Source organism: Girardinichthys multiradiatus, chromosome 2 (assembly GCF_021462225.1).
Source record: "Girardinichthys multiradiatus isolate DD_20200921_A chromosome 2, DD_fGirMul_XY1, whole genome shotgun sequence".
NCBI classification, from domain to species: Eukaryota; Metazoa; Chordata; class Actinopteri; order Cyprinodontiformes; family Goodeidae; genus Girardinichthys; species Girardinichthys multiradiatus.
This window is the reverse complement of record NC_061795.1, coordinates 38,071,856-38,089,045: the sequence shown is the minus strand read 5'-3', so window position 1 is coordinate 38,089,045 and position 17,190 is coordinate 38,071,856. Positions and strand designations below refer to the sequence as shown.

General features: G+C 37.7%; 1 protein-coding gene across 1 annotated transcript in view; it reads left to right on the top strand.

Moving 5' to 3' along the window:
* abcc8 (ATP-binding cassette, sub-family C (CFTR/MRP), member 8) overlaps positions 1–17,190 on the top strand; it is a 97,088-nt gene that overhangs the window by 35,147 nt on the left and 44,751 nt on the right. Inside the window, exons 10-17 of the mRNA XM_047392076.1 lie at positions 3,560–3,694; positions 4,224–4,386; positions 6,174–6,214; positions 6,685–6,830; positions 9,222–9,336; positions 9,529–9,705; positions 11,132–11,204; positions 11,322–11,427. Coding sequence (XP_047248032.1) covers positions 3,560–3,694; positions 4,224–4,386; positions 6,174–6,214; positions 6,685–6,830; positions 9,222–9,336; positions 9,529–9,705; positions 11,132–11,204; positions 11,322–11,427 — 956 coding nt within the window. The remainder of the gene's footprint in view (positions 1–3,559; positions 3,695–4,223; positions 4,387–6,173; positions 6,215–6,684; positions 6,831–9,221; positions 9,337–9,528; positions 9,706–11,131; positions 11,205–11,321; positions 11,428–17,190) is intronic.

The window sequence follows — 17,190 nt, the reverse complement described above, 5'->3', positions numbered from 1 at the left end:
GATGAAACACTAGTTCTCAGGAGTGTAAAACAAAATCTTGACCATATTTGTTAGCAAAAAAAAAAAAAAAAGCAAAGCATGCACAGTTATACCATTTGATTTCATTTCCTGGTAGGCTGAACTCAATGGATTGCCTTTGTTCATGCTGTTGTTTTATTTCTGCAAGAATTGTAATGCAGACACACAACCAGCAGTGAATCTGTATTTAACGTTTCCCTGCAGGATTTTATGTGAACATAGAAAATCAAACTCTAAATCCATGGTAAAAACAAATGACCAGCTAGGCTGACATTATAGCAATGCAGCCATTAACATGAATCAAACAGCATTTGAGAAAGCGTCTGGCCTACATCTGTCATGGGCACTTAAAGCCTGCTGGTATTTCATATGTTAAAGCAGCATTAGAATTCATCGTCTATACTGACTTCTGCTGGTACTTGATGAGTCAGAGAGCTTTTGAGTTTCACCAAAGGTCTTTGATGGGTCAGAAATTTATTCTGGCTTTTTCACTCATTTATCTTAACAGCCAACATTATAAGCAAAACCACCATGGTTAGTGTCCCATCATTGTCATATCTGTAAAAATTTACTTGTTAAATGTCTGTCTTCTGAAATGGCCGTACAAGAAACATTTTAAAGGCAGATAGCAACAATCTTAGTGAGAGGGTTATGTATTTCTTATTAAAATTTCTATCATGTAGACCACTTTAGAAGCAAATGAATAAACACATCATTTTTAAATCAGTTATAGTTTTAATCAGCTATACTTATAGAAATTAGCCACAGGAGCATTAAAGGGGCAGTGAGGAGACAACCAACTCAAAGAGGAAGAGGCAATTGACAATTTTCCCTCCTCATCTTTTCCGATTTTCTTTACTAAGGTATACTTATGTGCAATGATTATATCTAATAAAACTTGTTTTTTTATTTGATGTGAAAGGAAAAGACTCAGCAGGAACATACAACACAATTAGATCATGCCTGCAGTTCCTGGAGGATGAACTAATTCATACAAACCACTGATTCCCTCGCTTGACCAATACAATCCCTGAATCTCATAGAATATTACGGGTCGGTGCATTTGGCGCCCTTAGGTCACATCTCAGACTCTTCAGGAGCTCAGTGATGCCCTGGTCCAGATCTTGGAGGAGATCCTATCATCCACAGTATCATTATCATTGTCATGCATGCTTACAGACACACTGGGACCAGACAAACTATTTTTGGGGCGTTTTTGAATTCACCTCTCCACAGTTTGTTTTTTTTTTTGAATTTTTTCGGCACTACAGGCCTTTATTTTGATAGTACGCAGACAGGTAGGAGGGGCAAAGAGAGGCGGAGACATTTGGCAAAGGTCCGGGACTCAAACCCGGAACGGCTGCTTTGAGGACTATAGCTTCTATATGTGGTTGCTCGCTAACCCCTACACCACCAGCGCCGTGCCACCTCTCCATAGTTTTGACAATTTTTATTTACATCATACAATTTGGCTTAATTTTTAGCAGTGTATATTACAAGAACAAAGTTCAAACAAAATGTTTGACATTTAGGTTTGACAGCTAATTTCTAACATCTGTCCAAGTAAAGCACGACAGTCAACCAAGACAAAAAGTGACAAGAATCTTATTTGAGATCTGTCATTTCTAATAACATCCGACATGCAATTGCTTTTCCTGTTATGAGAAGCTTCAGTGTATACAGAAAGAGGATCAAGAGCATCCCACATCTTCATGTTTTTGTCTCTCCCACCTGAAATGCCATGACCGTCTTCTCACTTCCCCATCCTCCCCCTTCCTGGGGCATTTTAGGAATAAATCATCCTTCTGGATATGTGCTGGGATCATTATCAGCGTCACTCAGGGAGTAAAGATGAGAAATTGAATGAGAGAGATGGAAGATGGAACTGCCAGCTAATTTAGATTGTGTCCTAGGGTAAATAAAATAAGATTGTCTTGTCAAATGCTTTTCCTTTTTATTTAGACAGCACACACAGAGGTACTGGAAATAAATGTTTTACATAATAAATTAGCCATGGTATGGGTCTAAGATAAAAGAATGCAAGCCCCGCTGCCTGGATTATGAAGAAACTTAGTTTAGACTTGTTCCCTTCAAAATGATCTCAAAAATCTCCAGGTAGAGCTCCTTGCTTTTATCTTGATCCTCCTAGCTAGCAGCTCTGTGGTCTGAAAGCTTTCATGCCTTTGAAAAGCTGCTCTCAGTCCTGCATGTGCTGTGTGGCTGTGTACTGTGTGAGCCCTGTCACATCCATCTCCATCTGGTTTTGTGTCATTTTCTGAAGCCAGCATGCAATTAGTGTGATGCCAATAGCGATGGATGGAGCAAAGCCACCAACAGGTTTACATGAGGTTTATTGTAGTTATGCGCATTAATGGGAACACAGCTATGTGGGGAATTTTAATGAATCTCAAAGTCATGTCTCCCTTTGTATGTTTCTTCCCATGTAAACTGCTGTGTTTGTTTTCTGGTAAATAAAGCAGTCCTTTAAGTGGCTACAGTTATTTTCACCTCATGCAGCCATGGTTAAAAGAAAATGCACCCTCATTCAACTGTCAGATTTTACGGAACATAATATAATAAACCCTACCTAGTGTTGACCAGCTTATAATGGACAAAAACACAACAGATTCCACTCTCTCATCATTTATTGAAGGTGAGGTCAAAATGGAAACCATCTTTTGATAGTGTGGAGGAATTTTAGCCCATTCTTCATTCAACAACATGGTCTCATTAGTGTTAGATAGACTCATATATTAACTTTGGAAGGGTTGGGTGTACAGTTGAGTTAATGATTAAATCAATGTCTGAAACGTACCCAGGTCCTGTGTGCAAAACAAGCCCAGTCCAGTGCTTAACTGCTGTCTGAGATGACTGAGGACCAGTTCTTTGTTGTCTCCACCATCCAGAATCTGGACCTAGCACAGAAAAACCAGTGCTATCCCACCACTAAAGGTCGGATCCTAGAATCGCCCATTTTGTACCCTTTCTCACATTAATGGGAAGTGTTAATTACAAGGTCAATGATGATTTCTTTTCTGCTTGGCATTACGTAAATGCACACCTGTTGGGTCCTCAAATGGATCATTTTATCATGATGGTCACAGTTGATAATTGGTTAGTTTGAAAAGCAGCATCTGGCTGTTTATCTTAAATCCAGTTGGAGAAGCAAAGGTGTTCTTATAAATAAATAATTTTTGTGTCATAAATAATGACAATGTTCAGTTTATTGTGTGTTTCTGTACACCTGAGGTTATATTTGAAACATCCTGGGACCTTTCACAGACCAGATCATTAGATAAAAGCCTAGAACTGATAGAAGGTCTTTTTCTCTGTCCTTTGTTATTTTCCAGTATCCTGTATGGGATAAAAAGCCTGAACCGCACCAAATTGCTTGTAAAATGCTGCGTCCTGCATGCTCTAGGTCACAAAACTCTATAGGCGCAGTGCAGTAACCTGGTTACTAAGAGGTATTGTGAAACCACAAGCAACAGCACTAAAAATTGCTTTCCTCCCTTCTACTTTATATTTTTTGTGTGGGCAGATAATTCTGGGGGTGATCCTCCTCTACTACCTCTTGGGAATCAGTGCCTTGATTGGAGCCACAGTCATCGCAGTGTTAGCTCCTGTTCAATACTTTGTGGCCACAAAGCTGTCACAAACACAAAAGAATACCCTGGTGAGTATTTTCTGTAGGCATCACTATCTCAGACAGTTTTTATCATGGTTTGGTCTTATACATCAGCCACAGATGACATGTTCTGTCCTCTAGACTGAAAATATCTTAAGAAAATCTATGTTCACCTCTTGTAATATAGTTCATCATTCCTACCTTTGGATTGTTAACAGTGTCAGATATCATATTTAAAGCAGTCAAAAATAACTGGAGTGGACTGAAATGTTTTATGGTAAACTAAACAAGGTATTAAAATATAATATTTGGTTTTTAAAAGAAAAAAGATGTCACTGAACGTTGGGCAAAATATTTTGAATCCTTAAAAATTTAGAAAGAACAATCTTAAAATGATTATGGTAAAGAGATGCCAGAATTGGTGAATTGTTCAGATTTTTTGTATATTACAGGACAAGCTTTTTACCTCAGTGATTCACACTGTTTGAATACTCCTGTGGTTACACTTGCATTAACCTACATGTGAGGTTTGTATCCGTCATGCGTCAGACTTCAATTACAACTTTCACATTTTCAGGAATACTCCAGTGAGCGTCTGAAAAAGACAAATGAGCTGCTGCGTGGCATCAAGCTGCTGAAGCTGTACGCATGGGAGCACATCTTCCGAGATAGCGTGGAGGAGACGAGGGGCAAGGAGCTCACCAGTCTGCAGGCCTTCGCCCTGTACACGTCAATATCCAGTATGATACCATGCAACCTTTAGTTGTTCAATACAAATTGTGCAGAAAATGTATAGATTCAACTAAAACAATATCTGAACAAGTAAAGTTTTACACTGAGACGTTAAAGAAAATCAGAAAAGGCAGAGACACACCAAGGAATGATGGTGACTCTGAAGGACACAGGTAGACAAACAATTCATCTCTGATTCAGTCCTCTTTTAATGGATGACACCAGTTAAATGGCAGATCTGTTTGCCTCTGAGAGTTTTTACCTTGAACTGGTCACACCTGACTGTCAGCTTCACAGAAGTGAATGGATTTATTTCAGACTAACCTTAGACATTTTGCCTACACTGATTTTGCAGACGTCCACATTTCACCAACCTGTCCCCGGGTGACATTGCTTCTGTTGTTGCTTATTGTACTTTTAATCATTTCTCATTCCTCAAAAACACCCGATGACAACTGTTGTTCAAAGCTGATGAATTTCCCCCAGCCTTTGACTGTCATCTTCAAGGAACTGCAGCAGCAGCAGCAGTGGTCTGTTTGGCTCCAGTTCAGCTATAGACTGTGCTCAATCTGAAATCAATTACTGCAAACTAAGACGGGCAGTCATAATTATCTTGCTGTAACTAACACATTTATCTTGCTGTAAATGTGTGGGATAACACATTTTTTTTATGTTGATTTTAATATTCCCTGCATGCTGTGTGTTGTCCTGAAACCTTTAAAGAAAACTTTATAAGGAAGCACAAACACAAAGGTTTTACTCTGACAAGGTAAGGTTTAAACCCAGGACTACAAGATTCTTAATACAGCCTCATTGCAGATGTGGATAAATGTGTTGGCACCCTTGGTAAAGAAGTGTATGTAGCCTGAAAATAAATACTTGTGTTTGAAAATGTATATTTTCAAACTGAAAGGTTAGGAAATAATTCAACTTTAAATTGAAGTGCCTTTATTGATTGAAGAAAATAATCCCATGTTACATATAATTGGGGTTTGCTTCTCTTAGCACTTCTTGGTCAACAGGATGGCACCTTTTCTTGTCCATCACAACCTTGTGTCACACAGAAAAAGGTTATTTTTTACTATTCCTCTTTGCTCCATTTCTTTAGATCATCCAGAGTCCTGATACTCTTTTATGCCCTATTCCCTTTACCTCGCTCCACTGCTTTCCTTTGGGATTTAGGTCTGGGAACTCAGGTGGCCTCAGAAAGAGGTTGATGATATGTTTGGTGAAGCCATTCTCTGTTCATTTACACCCTGCTGAAAGATACGGTGACAAAACATTTTTCAGTTTTCTGGTAGAGTCCACCAGATGTTTATGTAAAACCTTTCTATGTTTAAAAAATGATAACAAATTATCTGCAGACCCAGAGCACCACAGATTCTCCACCGTACTTAACAGTGGGTATGATATGCTTTTCTAGATATTCCACAAATTCAACATTTGTTTTACAAAGAGATCACACTTGCACCCTCTTTGTTATGGTCATATTTACACTCGAAGGAAACAGAAACTCAAGGAATACTAGACGTTCCTAGAAACTGATCCAATGAATAGTATAAATAAAAATGCTTCAGTTACATTTCTTTTAAGGGATTGATAGGGATAATAGCAATTTCATGCCTGTGTTTTTATGTTCAGAATCAAATCTACCTATATGCTTACATGAGAAAACTAAAACTTATCAGATACAAATCTACGAGATCTTCTCTTTTTGCCTCATATTGTTTGTTTTTGCTTGTCAATCCTGGAAAAGTCTTCACATCCTAATCCAGTTTGTGTTTCCTGCTTCTAGTTTTCATGAATGCAGCTATCCCGATTGCAGCTGTGCTGACAGTGAGTTTTCCTGCTATTTCACTTCACATTACCTTTTTCTTTGCTTAACATAGTAGTGTACTTAGTATGCAGTTCATAACTGTGTGTGTTTGCCCCGTGGTAAAGCAAAGACAACATCGGAATGTTCAAAAGCATTTCAGAGTGACACTCCAAAGTGTGACCTGACAATACACTAAATCCTTCTTGCATTAATAGAAGTGCTTCAAGGCTGTTGACTTGAGAGGTTAAACAAAACCAGAAAAGGCAGAGACACACCAAGGAATGAGGGTGACTCTGAGGGACACATGTAGACAAACAATTCATCTCTGATTCAGTCCTCCTTTAATGGATGACACCAGTTAAATGGCAGATCTGTTTGCCTCTGAGAGTGTTTCGCTTGAACTGGTCACACCTGACTGTCAGCTTCACAGAAGTGAACTGATTTATTTCAGACTAACCTTAGACATTTTGCCCACACTGTGATTCTGCAGACATTTGTGGTCCACGTCCACATTTCCGAGGACGCTGACCTGTCCCCAGCTGTGGCCTTCGCCTCCCTGTCTCTCTTCCACATTCTGGTCACCCCGCTCTTCCTCCTCTCCAGCGTGGTGCGCTCCACCGTCAAGGCCCTTGTGAGGTGAGAAGCACCAAGAAGGCTCTGCTTGTTTACACAAGTGTTTTAAGCATTTATCAGTAATAAATGTCAACGGATAGTTTTGCTGAAGGGGGAGTCAAACTGCAAACCACCTGAGAATGTGCAGAGTGCTGAAAAGCAACCTGATTAGATGAAGCACTTGACCTTTTTCCTTCAGCTGATGGAGCAGTCTCGTTATTGGATCATGTAACTAACACCATCAGTTCTCTGCCGTTTTCTTTGTATGACCCAAGGATTTATTAGTTTCAGCCACGAGCTTTACAATTACTTTGACACCCGAAGCATCAATTGCGATCAGGCTGCAGCTGTGCATCCATCGGCCACCAGTCTCTAATCTTGTCATCCCTCTGACTGCTTATAGAGCTTTGCTCATTACATTGATCTGTAGGCAGGTCTTTGTATTGAGGAAATGGATATTAAACCCATTTGTAAGCCTACATGCTTTTATTGTCAAAGCAAATTAACTGAAAAAATTTCTTGATACCCTACACTGCTTTGTTAAAGTATTTATAACTCTTGAACATTTCCACATTTTATCATTTTACTACCGCAAACTTCAATGTATTTTATTTTGCACAAGGATGCATAAAGTGCTGGATAATTGTGTTTTTCCAATTTTTTAACCCCAAAATATCTGAGAAGTGTAGTATGCATTTACCCTTGAACCCTTTAATAAAAATAGTTGCCTAATGGCTGGATTGAATGCACCTCTGTATAATATCTGTATTAAAACTACTGATTTGTAAGGCGTCATAGGTTTTTCTTTAGGGAGCATTACTCGACAAACAGCATCTTAAAAACCAAAGAAAACACAAGACAAGTCATGAGTAAAGTTGTTCAAAAGTTTAAAACAGGATTAGGTTATGAAACAATATCCCAAGCTTGGAGAGTCTCAAGGAGCACAGTCCAATCTTTCATCCTAAAATGGAAAGAGTATGGCACACCATCCAAGACATGGCTGCCCACATCAACTGACATGCTGTTATAAAGAGCATTAATATCAAGCAGCAAAGGGTGCCATGATTACTCTGGAGGAGGTACAGAGATCCATAACCCAAGGTTGGAGAACAGCTGTTTTCTTGGACAGAAATCTGGCTTTTATTGATGATTATTTATTCATTGCACTTTCTAATTATGTACTACTTTGTGTTGGTATTAGCTATAAAATCCTGTAGGTTTAAGCAACCTAAAATACTTATAACATCACAAAAAGAAGAGAAAGACAAAGAATCAGTTATTTTACTCGCTGCGAGGAGAACGGACAGAAATGTGCTTTCAGTTACAAATCACCTACCACTCTGAAAACCATCTGTCCGCACCTCTCTTTTTATTATCTTTCGGGGTTCCCTAGTTACAATAAACGTTGCTCTCTAAGGATGGGAAAAACAGCTGCAACGTATACAGGTCATAAACACCCTTATCTTGTAACAACACACTTCCACAGTCTCCCCCATCTTAAGATCAGAGTCTCTTCTGTTCAGCGCAATCAGCCTTCCTCTTTATGACCTCCTCATCTGTGACTGCTTCCTTCTCAGCTCCACCTTTGATCCTTGCCTGCAGACAAACTCATCACATCCTTACTCACACATACATCATGAAAGGTTATAAAGGATCAAATAGTCAAATTAAAGAAAAGGAAAAAAATATAAGATAAATCTATATACAATTATTCCAACAGTATTAGCTATAAAATCCAAATAAATACATTCAAATGTGTAGTTTTAATGTAACAACATTTGGAAGGTCAAGGGCTATGAATACTTGTAAAAGGCACTGCAAGCTGCCCAAAAGCATGAGCAAAAAGGCAAGGCATGTCACACACAAATGTAAAAAGTAAAATAAAATGAGGTAATTAATTTCCTGAAGTGATTAGTTATGCCTTGAAGAAAAAAAGTTTAAGCAAAACAATTCACTTACCTAGTTCTAAGGATGTTACCTGAAGTGAGTGAGGATCACTACTCAGGTAATAATGAGGGCACTTCACCTGAAAGACCATCTCCTCAGACAGATCGCAAATTGTGCAAGACAACTTTTTTTCTTCAGGCGTATCCCATTGCAGACAGGAAAGCTGGCTGTGATCCTCAGAGATGCTTATTTTAGGGACAGAGTACACTTATCGGTGCCAGGAAATGAAAAGAAATCAGCTCTGTATGGCTTGTCTTTGCAAAATATGACAGAAATATTTCTTTGAGCAGGGAAAAAAAAGTAGCAAAAGAGAAACCCTATGAAGCTTCATCACATCTTTTCAAGTAGGTTTTCTTTTCCCGAGACCCAGTTCTTGAATCAGGATTCAGTGCAGTTGGAGAGATCAGTTGTTTTAATAGGAGTTACTTTGTTTTCCTTAATTCTCACTTCAACTCGCTTGTTTTTCAGTGTTCAGAAGCTCAGTGAGTTTTTCTCAAGCGATGAGATTGGAGATGAACAGGAGCCCAAAGTGACCGTGTCCTCTGGCTGCAGCAACCACAACCAAAACAGATACCAGGCAGTGGTGGGTAAACCCAAACTTGGCTGTTTTTACTGTAAAAACGAGGGGGGAAACATTCAATTCACTGTTACTTCCATTCTGCTCTGTCTGAGTTGTGTTATTTAGCGCTGATTGTGTTCTTCTTCCTCCACCCGACCGCTACCTTTGACCATTAACCCTCCTTCTCGATCCGGGTATCATACAACCCTCGTCTAGTCATCCTCTAAGCCTTTCCCTTCGTCGTCCTCCTCCTTTTTGTCTCGATACCTCCAGCCAATGAAGGTGGTGAACCGGAAGCGCCCTCCAAGAGACGAGTGGAACAACTACAGCTCACAGGGGGACCAGGATGGCGACGGTCCATCCCAGGAGGTGGACCAAGACATCTGCATCAAGGTGATGGTTCAGTTTGTCTTTTCCCTGAACTGATCAGGAACAAGACTTGACTTGTTGCGGAAGAATTGGTTGATTGCAGTAAAAGCATGAAAACCTGTATAAGTTGAACTTTTGTTAAAGGTCAGGTGATACAAAGTTTGCAGTTTCATTAAATAAAAGGAGTATAAAAAAGTATTTACATTGTCTTTTTATTTTACTTCTAGTGGTGACCTTTAAAGATTTCATTGCATATTGGGTCACACCACCAAGTCGATGAATTCTGGTGTTACAATCACTTCCATGGCTGCTGATGTATAAAGTTTGTAAATAAACCTGACTGACCGGCACCAGTTTGAACACACTCCTAAACTTTGAGGAAGATGCTCACAGACTAGTTAAAGTTGCTACTGGGTGGGTCCAATTGGACCTTATAGATTAAGAATAGGACATCATCAAAGTTCATGTACATGTAAAAGTAGACAGACAATATACGTACGTATATATTTAAATAAACATTTTCCAGCAGTAATTTATGTATTTACACATTTTTTAATTCTTCATTCTTTCATTTATTTTTAATTAATAAATTAAAATTAATGTACACCTTTTGCTTTTTTCTCTTTTTATCATAAGTGGCAATAGTTTAAACCCCCAGGATTTTTGGAATATGTGCTTCTTACATGTTTTATGTCTATCTCTATGGTCTCCTTATCACCAGCAGCACAATTGTTTCCTAACCTTTCAAACCAACGTCACTGCTACTAACTGCACATTTCTGGAATGTAAAGTGCTCTGTAACTAAACATGGATTGATTATCCTTTGAGTCTTTCAAGAAAATGTAGCTAAAAGCATAAAATATTTTTCTCAGGAGCCAAAATGTCATTTTACCCTGTGTTTCAGTGTGTTTGCCTTGTCTTGCGAACCTGACAGGCTCCAAAGATTGACATTGTTATTCTTCATCAGCTTCTTGGGAGGTTTTTCTACTACTTGTCTTGCTGAATGGTCCTTCAGAAAATGTGATTAATTTTTATTTTTCACCAGATCTATCAGCAGACCCATCAATATCATAAAGGAGCATGACAGCTTTTTATTCCAGCTCTTCAAAGCTGAACTAATTGGCCTCAAGTGTCTCATCAATGCATGTTCTGCACATCTAAAACAATGCTTTAAATAAAATCTGTTTAATGGCCTCTGCAATTCAGAAAGTTATAAAAAAAAGAAAAAAAAATATTCTGGATCAAAATTTAAAATCCTGTGAGTATATTTTTTATAAAATATAATGACTTTAAAGATATTTCCTCCATTTTCTGTAGTGATTTACCAAGTTAAACAAAAATGAGGCACATCTTACATCAGATTTCTAAAAGTATTACATTTTAACAGCTTTTTATAAAGACAGATTTTTTTTATCTTTTTGACATGTCTGAATTTCTGCATTGTTTTTAGATAACTAGTGGTTATTTCACCTGGACAGATGGACCCCCAACACTGTCCAACGTGGACATTAAGATTCCCTTTGGTAAACATTAAGAAATAAAGCAGCAATGTCTCTATGATGCAGCCTCTCAGTTTATCTCTTTTTAAAAGGTTTCTTGTTAATTTACCATAAAACTGTCTCTCTGATGAACTTTGTCAGGAAAGCTAACGATGATTGTGGGTCAGGTGGGCTGTGGGAAGTCGTCTCTGCTGCTGGCAGCACTGGGAGAAATGCAGAGAGTGTCTGGAACAGTCATCTGGAACAGGTATGATGTATTTTTTTATCTTATTGGCTGATAAATGTCTGTGGAAAAATCTCTGATTCATGATTCACAATTTTCTTTTCTTTTCTTCACATTACTGGCTGAACAATGCCCAACATTTATACACAGAAAAATGTTCTTGAAAGTTTCTGTTTTTCTCTTTGCTTATTTAAACCTCTGTGGCATTAACTCTTTTTTTCTGGGTCGTTTGCTGTATTTTTGTGCAGCAATAAATTCTGAGTTCCTGACAGAGAAATTAACTTACTTTGCAAAAACTCCCTTGCCGTGACACAGCAATACAGTGAATTGGATTTGTAGGGTAATGCAAAATAGCTGGTTTAGCAACTTACATTTTTTATGTTTGGAGGTACAGCCTGAGAGAAATGTGGGGACTGATTTATGCACCACTGACCCAAATTCAGCCAGCTGTTCCAAGGAAGAAAAGCTAAATGTTTGCTGTTTCTGCAAATCAGGACCACACCAAAGTTTCTGCTCTATTTACCTGCATCTCACCTTTAAAGCCATCAGTTGCATTGCCATTTTGTCAGACTGATACAAAATTCTTCTTTTAAGTAATAATTGTTTATCCTTTTTTATTAAGTTAATAGTTTAAAAGTAATTTGTGATCATATATATTTCATATCATGTCATTTCAAACTGTAAAAATAATATTGAATGAAACATATTTTATCAAGTTAATCTTTAGAGCAAACAATCTTCCAACTAAAGATAATTTTGCACTAACCTATCACATATAACTATTTCAAAGCTAAATAAAAACATGCACATTTAAGTTTGGAATAACTCCAATTGTCTTCAGTAAAATTATTATTACTCTAATATAAATTATCCTTATATTGCTCTGAGCTTTGTCCTTTTGTAGATGAATGCAGGGAATGATGGTAGAAGTAACTGGGTTTCCGTTGTTATTGATATAAATGCAACTCCTGGCAAAAAAGGAGGAAAACTCAGATACTGTATAAAACAAAACTGTTTGATTTAACTCTAAACACTCTGGCTATGTGAAACATACCAAAAATAGGTGTTGTTGCAATTACTGCCCCCTCTTTTTTTAATAAAGTAGTTAAAATAACATAGATTTGCTCAATATAGAGAAGAAAATAATGTAATCATAAACCATACATAAAAAAACAATCACAGTCAATAGTTTGATGCATGACAGCTTGAATTCTTTGAGACTTTGAATTTATTCATGGAAAAAACGACTTTATCAGTCAATTTTCAGCTGTTTATAGTAAAGATTGGTGTTAATTCTTCACTTTATTTCTGCACCAGTAAATTCAGATATTAGTTCTTGTCATTGATGAGAACATTCATGCATTGCATCTTGTTGTGTTTTGGAACATCTATTGGTCCAGTGGTTTCTTGGTTCATTGTGTGGTGTTAGTTCTGTTCAGCCATTCCTCCAGTTGGGTCTGCTCAGTTCCTCTGTTTTCCTGCTCTTTACTCAGCTGCTTCCACAGACGCAAACTGTCAAGCCTGCAGTTTTTCCCATGATTGTGTAGACCATAACATGACCAAAACAAAAGATTTGTGTATTAAAAAATGTTTTATTGGTGTAATGCTATATTCTAATTTCCCAAGAAACTGAATTTGTTTTTTTATTTCAAGATACTGGCAATAAATCACTCCTGGGTCCTACTTCACCCAGAATCATTATGGCACCAGTATTTTTTGTTATCAGATCAATCTTGTCATGCACCTTTTTTTCTGACTTTCCACTATAAACCTCCAATTGCATGCAAAATAGACTGTTTGCATGCTTGTGTGGACTTGTTCCAAATTTAAGACACAGCTGAACCATATGCATTTAAACTACTGAGGGATTTTCAAAATCCTTTCTGATGTTTTAACCGACAGCTGTCTTGTTAGAGCCCTGTTTCCTATCAGTCAGCCATTTGCAGAAAGTACTGTTTCATAACTGCAGATGTGTTTGCATATTTAAACTTATTTTGGTATTTGTTTAAAAAATAAATAACAGAGTAATTAGTTTTTTTTCTGAACTTGATCTAACATTCATCTTAAGTTTTGGACAAGACCCTACCTGATCACGAGCTAATGTACAACTTTCCAGGATAAAGTGATTACTGTTACTGGATGGTAAAAGGACTTTCGGTGTTGTTTTTGACTGAGTCGTTTTGCCTACAGACTGAGGGGCAGACAGAGGTAATGAGATCATCTGTCAGGGCTGTGAGAGGAGTCATACTGAGTGGTTCAGCAGGCGAGGGGAAATTAAAAATGACAGTGAATGTCTCTGAACTGTCAAAACAAAGTAATAGGGCTCATCTGTATCCAGTTCGAAGCCTGAATTGTTTTACCTTACAGGTTTTTGTTTTGTTTTTCTTTTCTTTTTTTTGGGGGGGGTGGGGGGGGGGGGGGGGTGGGGGGGGGGGGGGGGGGGGTTGCTGTATTTCAGATTAAAAAAACTGAACAATTTCGGAATCAGCCACAAAGCAAATTTACTCCAGAGTAAGTGAGAGATAATGTTTTAGGATTTACAGGAAGTTTACAGCCCTAAGATTGTAATGCCTCTAAACAATTTGGGAAAGTCCAGATGCTGATGTCATGGCTTTGTAAGCTTCTGTAGATGTATTTTAAGGCAGCACTGCTTCCTCATGTGACATAATGGGGGAAAAATCCGCTAAGATAGCAGGAAGATATTTGTGGACCTCTAGAAAGTCCTTGGGTACATCCTTGGGTACAATCCCCACATGCCTGAAAGTATCATGTTCCTCTATTAGAACATGTTCTGTGTCGCTGAATTTCTTTTATGTTGTGAAATGTGTATCAGCCCCAGAAAAAACAAAAGCTATGAAGCTAGTAAGAGAGTCTCGTTATCCTCAGTAAAATGAGTCCTTTACAACATAAGCTGAAAGGCACTCAGAGAATAAATTATCACCCCAAAAGAAACTGAAAAGACAGATTGCAAAAGCACTTGGGACTAAGACCTTAATTACTGGGAAACGGTGTTTGGCCATAATGGCCATTGTTAGATTTGGCGGAAAAAAGGGGAAACTTGGAAACCTGAAAACACCATCCAAACTGTGAAGTATAGGGGTGTCAGTATCATGTTGTGTTTTTATTAAATTTTTTGCTCCAAAAGAGACTGCTGGACTTCACAAAATAGATGGCATCATGAGGAAATAAGGAAGAACTGAAATGGCATTTCAGCCAGGTCCAGGTCTCAGGCCCACAGAAAATCTGTAGACAAAGCTGAAAAGGTTTGAGCAAAAGGGCATAATAACCATACTCCGTTCTAGTTGTTCTGTCAGGAGGGATGGGACCAACTTCCAGCAAACTATTGTTGGAAGCTTGTGAAAGTATACTAATACTCTTTGACCCAATTCATACAGTTCAAAAGGCAATTCTACCAAATACTAAGGAAATAAACTGAACAAAGTATCCCTTTCATTATTCAGCCCATTAAATAATAAAAATCATTTTGATAATCCTAGCTGATCTAAAACAGCAAAATTGATTGATTAAATAGCAGTAAGTGAAATGTGTCTTTCTGGTATCCTTGGGCTATTTCTGAACAAGCTTTTATCTTGCTGCAGATGTGTATGTCCTCTTTTTTAGTTTCAGTTAAACATATACCCAGTGGACACCGACAAACAGAGTGCATTTAAATCAGCTCATCTTGAAGTAAACTCATGTCTGTCCCGGAAGCGTTCAGTGAGCCGTTCCTGTTGCTGAATGCCTTGTCAGCTCTCAGAATCATGCAGCTATCAGTCTCTATTAGTCACAGAAGTTTAGGGTTCCTCGATTAAATCTCTTGTTGGCAGCTATACTCACTCACTCATTCACTTCAGACTTCAGCTGCACCAATGCCAGGGTCATGCTGGCACCACCTCTGATTTTGGCTTGAGTTCAATGCTTTGTCACCTGGATTGTGTGTCCTCGGAAGGCTAAGCAGCTGTCATCTCTCCTGGCACCTTGAGACACACATTAGGAGGACTTTGGTCAATGTGTTTCCACCACATAATCAGAGGGTGAGTCTGCAAGGCTGCCAGGTCCATAATGATGCTTTCAAAGACCTGTTTGAAAATAAGTTGTTATTGTGACTCAGCTGTAACCAACCCGCTGATGGAGTTAATGAGTCCACGGCCCTGTTATTTTTCCTTGGTGCTTTATATGTGTGTTTTATTGATAATTTACTCACTAAAGGTACATTTATCATCCCAAGTGCTGTTCAGCATCAGTAGTTGAGTTTTCTAGGTTATAAGATGAAAATAATAATGTTAAATTTTAACATTTACTCTTGACATTTGAAAACAAAGTACTTTTTTATTTAGGATATAATTACATTTCTGAGCCTTGATAAATGTCAGTCCACATTTACTGCCTAAAAACATGTTTATCTATGAATGAACATTGCAAAAAACCAGCTTGCTGACATATGGGAAGAAACAATACTTTGGTTATAACTAAAAGGTTGGTGTTTTAGGCTTTAACATTGATTTTGCTCTTCAGGCATTTCTGACAACAACAACAAATCTAGATAAATATAATTTGAACAATCCACATTTATCCTATTCAACAGAAATGTGCATGTATTTTTTTAACCACCTCTAATATTTGGCTTTCAAGGAGCGAGACTTTCTAATCTTTTAAAGGGGTCTTGATCACTAGTTATTTTTCTTTGAACTTTATATACTTTTTCTTGTATTTTTAGTCCAGTTCTTAGGCCTGATACTTTTTCGAAAAATTGTTGTATGGTTTAAGCCGCTGTCACACTGTTCGAGCTAAGTATATCGGTGTACCACGAACACACCTTATGAGGGTCTAATGAAGACCTGGCCAAAATAGCACCACCTTAAACGTTACAAGTTAAACGTCTATTATAGGTTTGTCACTTTTGATGTGCCCCTATTACATATAGTGCATGTGTATTAGGATGAGGGGTATAAAATTCAGTATTCCACTGTGCCACTGTGTTTTTGTTTTGTTTTTTTTCTATGTTTTTCATCTGAATATGAAAGTTAAATGTGCTAATCACAATCTATAAGTGCCCTGAGGTGGTTAAATGATTATTAGCTCACTTAATCATATAGTAGATACGAATGGATTAGACTAAGATGTTATGAACATAACAACATATAAACATGTTTGTGTCATTTCATTTGGCCTTAACTATATGCAAAATAATTGGCAGAAGAAAGCTAAATACCTTATCCCAATTTAAAAAGGCCATAAAATGTTAAACATTTATTCACATGGTGCAATGCAGTTTGAAATCTAGGTGGTGTTTGTTAAGAATCTAATTGCATTTTATTTATTGTATAGTGGTGTCTGGGGTATATTTAACAGTATTTGTCAAGCCCTATTGGGTGTTGTAAAGCTGTTTAGCAAGCTGTGAACTAGGAGGTGAAAATTACAACTGATATCAAGGATAGAGAACGTTTGCACAAATCAATTGCCATACATGTACTAAATACATGTACTAAATACATGCTGGAGTCTCCATAAATCTACCACAGCCTCTCCAATGTAATTTGCTTATTATTGATTAAAAACAAATAGGTAGGTCTTTGTGTCATTATGAAAGTAATAATAATAATAATAATGAAAGTAATAATGACCCACAGAGATTACTCTGTGGGTCATTATTACCAGCCTTTGTTGCATTAGTTTGGTGTAGAGTGCTTCAGATAGCTGCCTGATCTACACATTTTCTTTCCTAAAAAAAAAAGTTATAAAAACCCAAAAACCCAAATGACCACGTTCTTCTCAATGACAGAACAA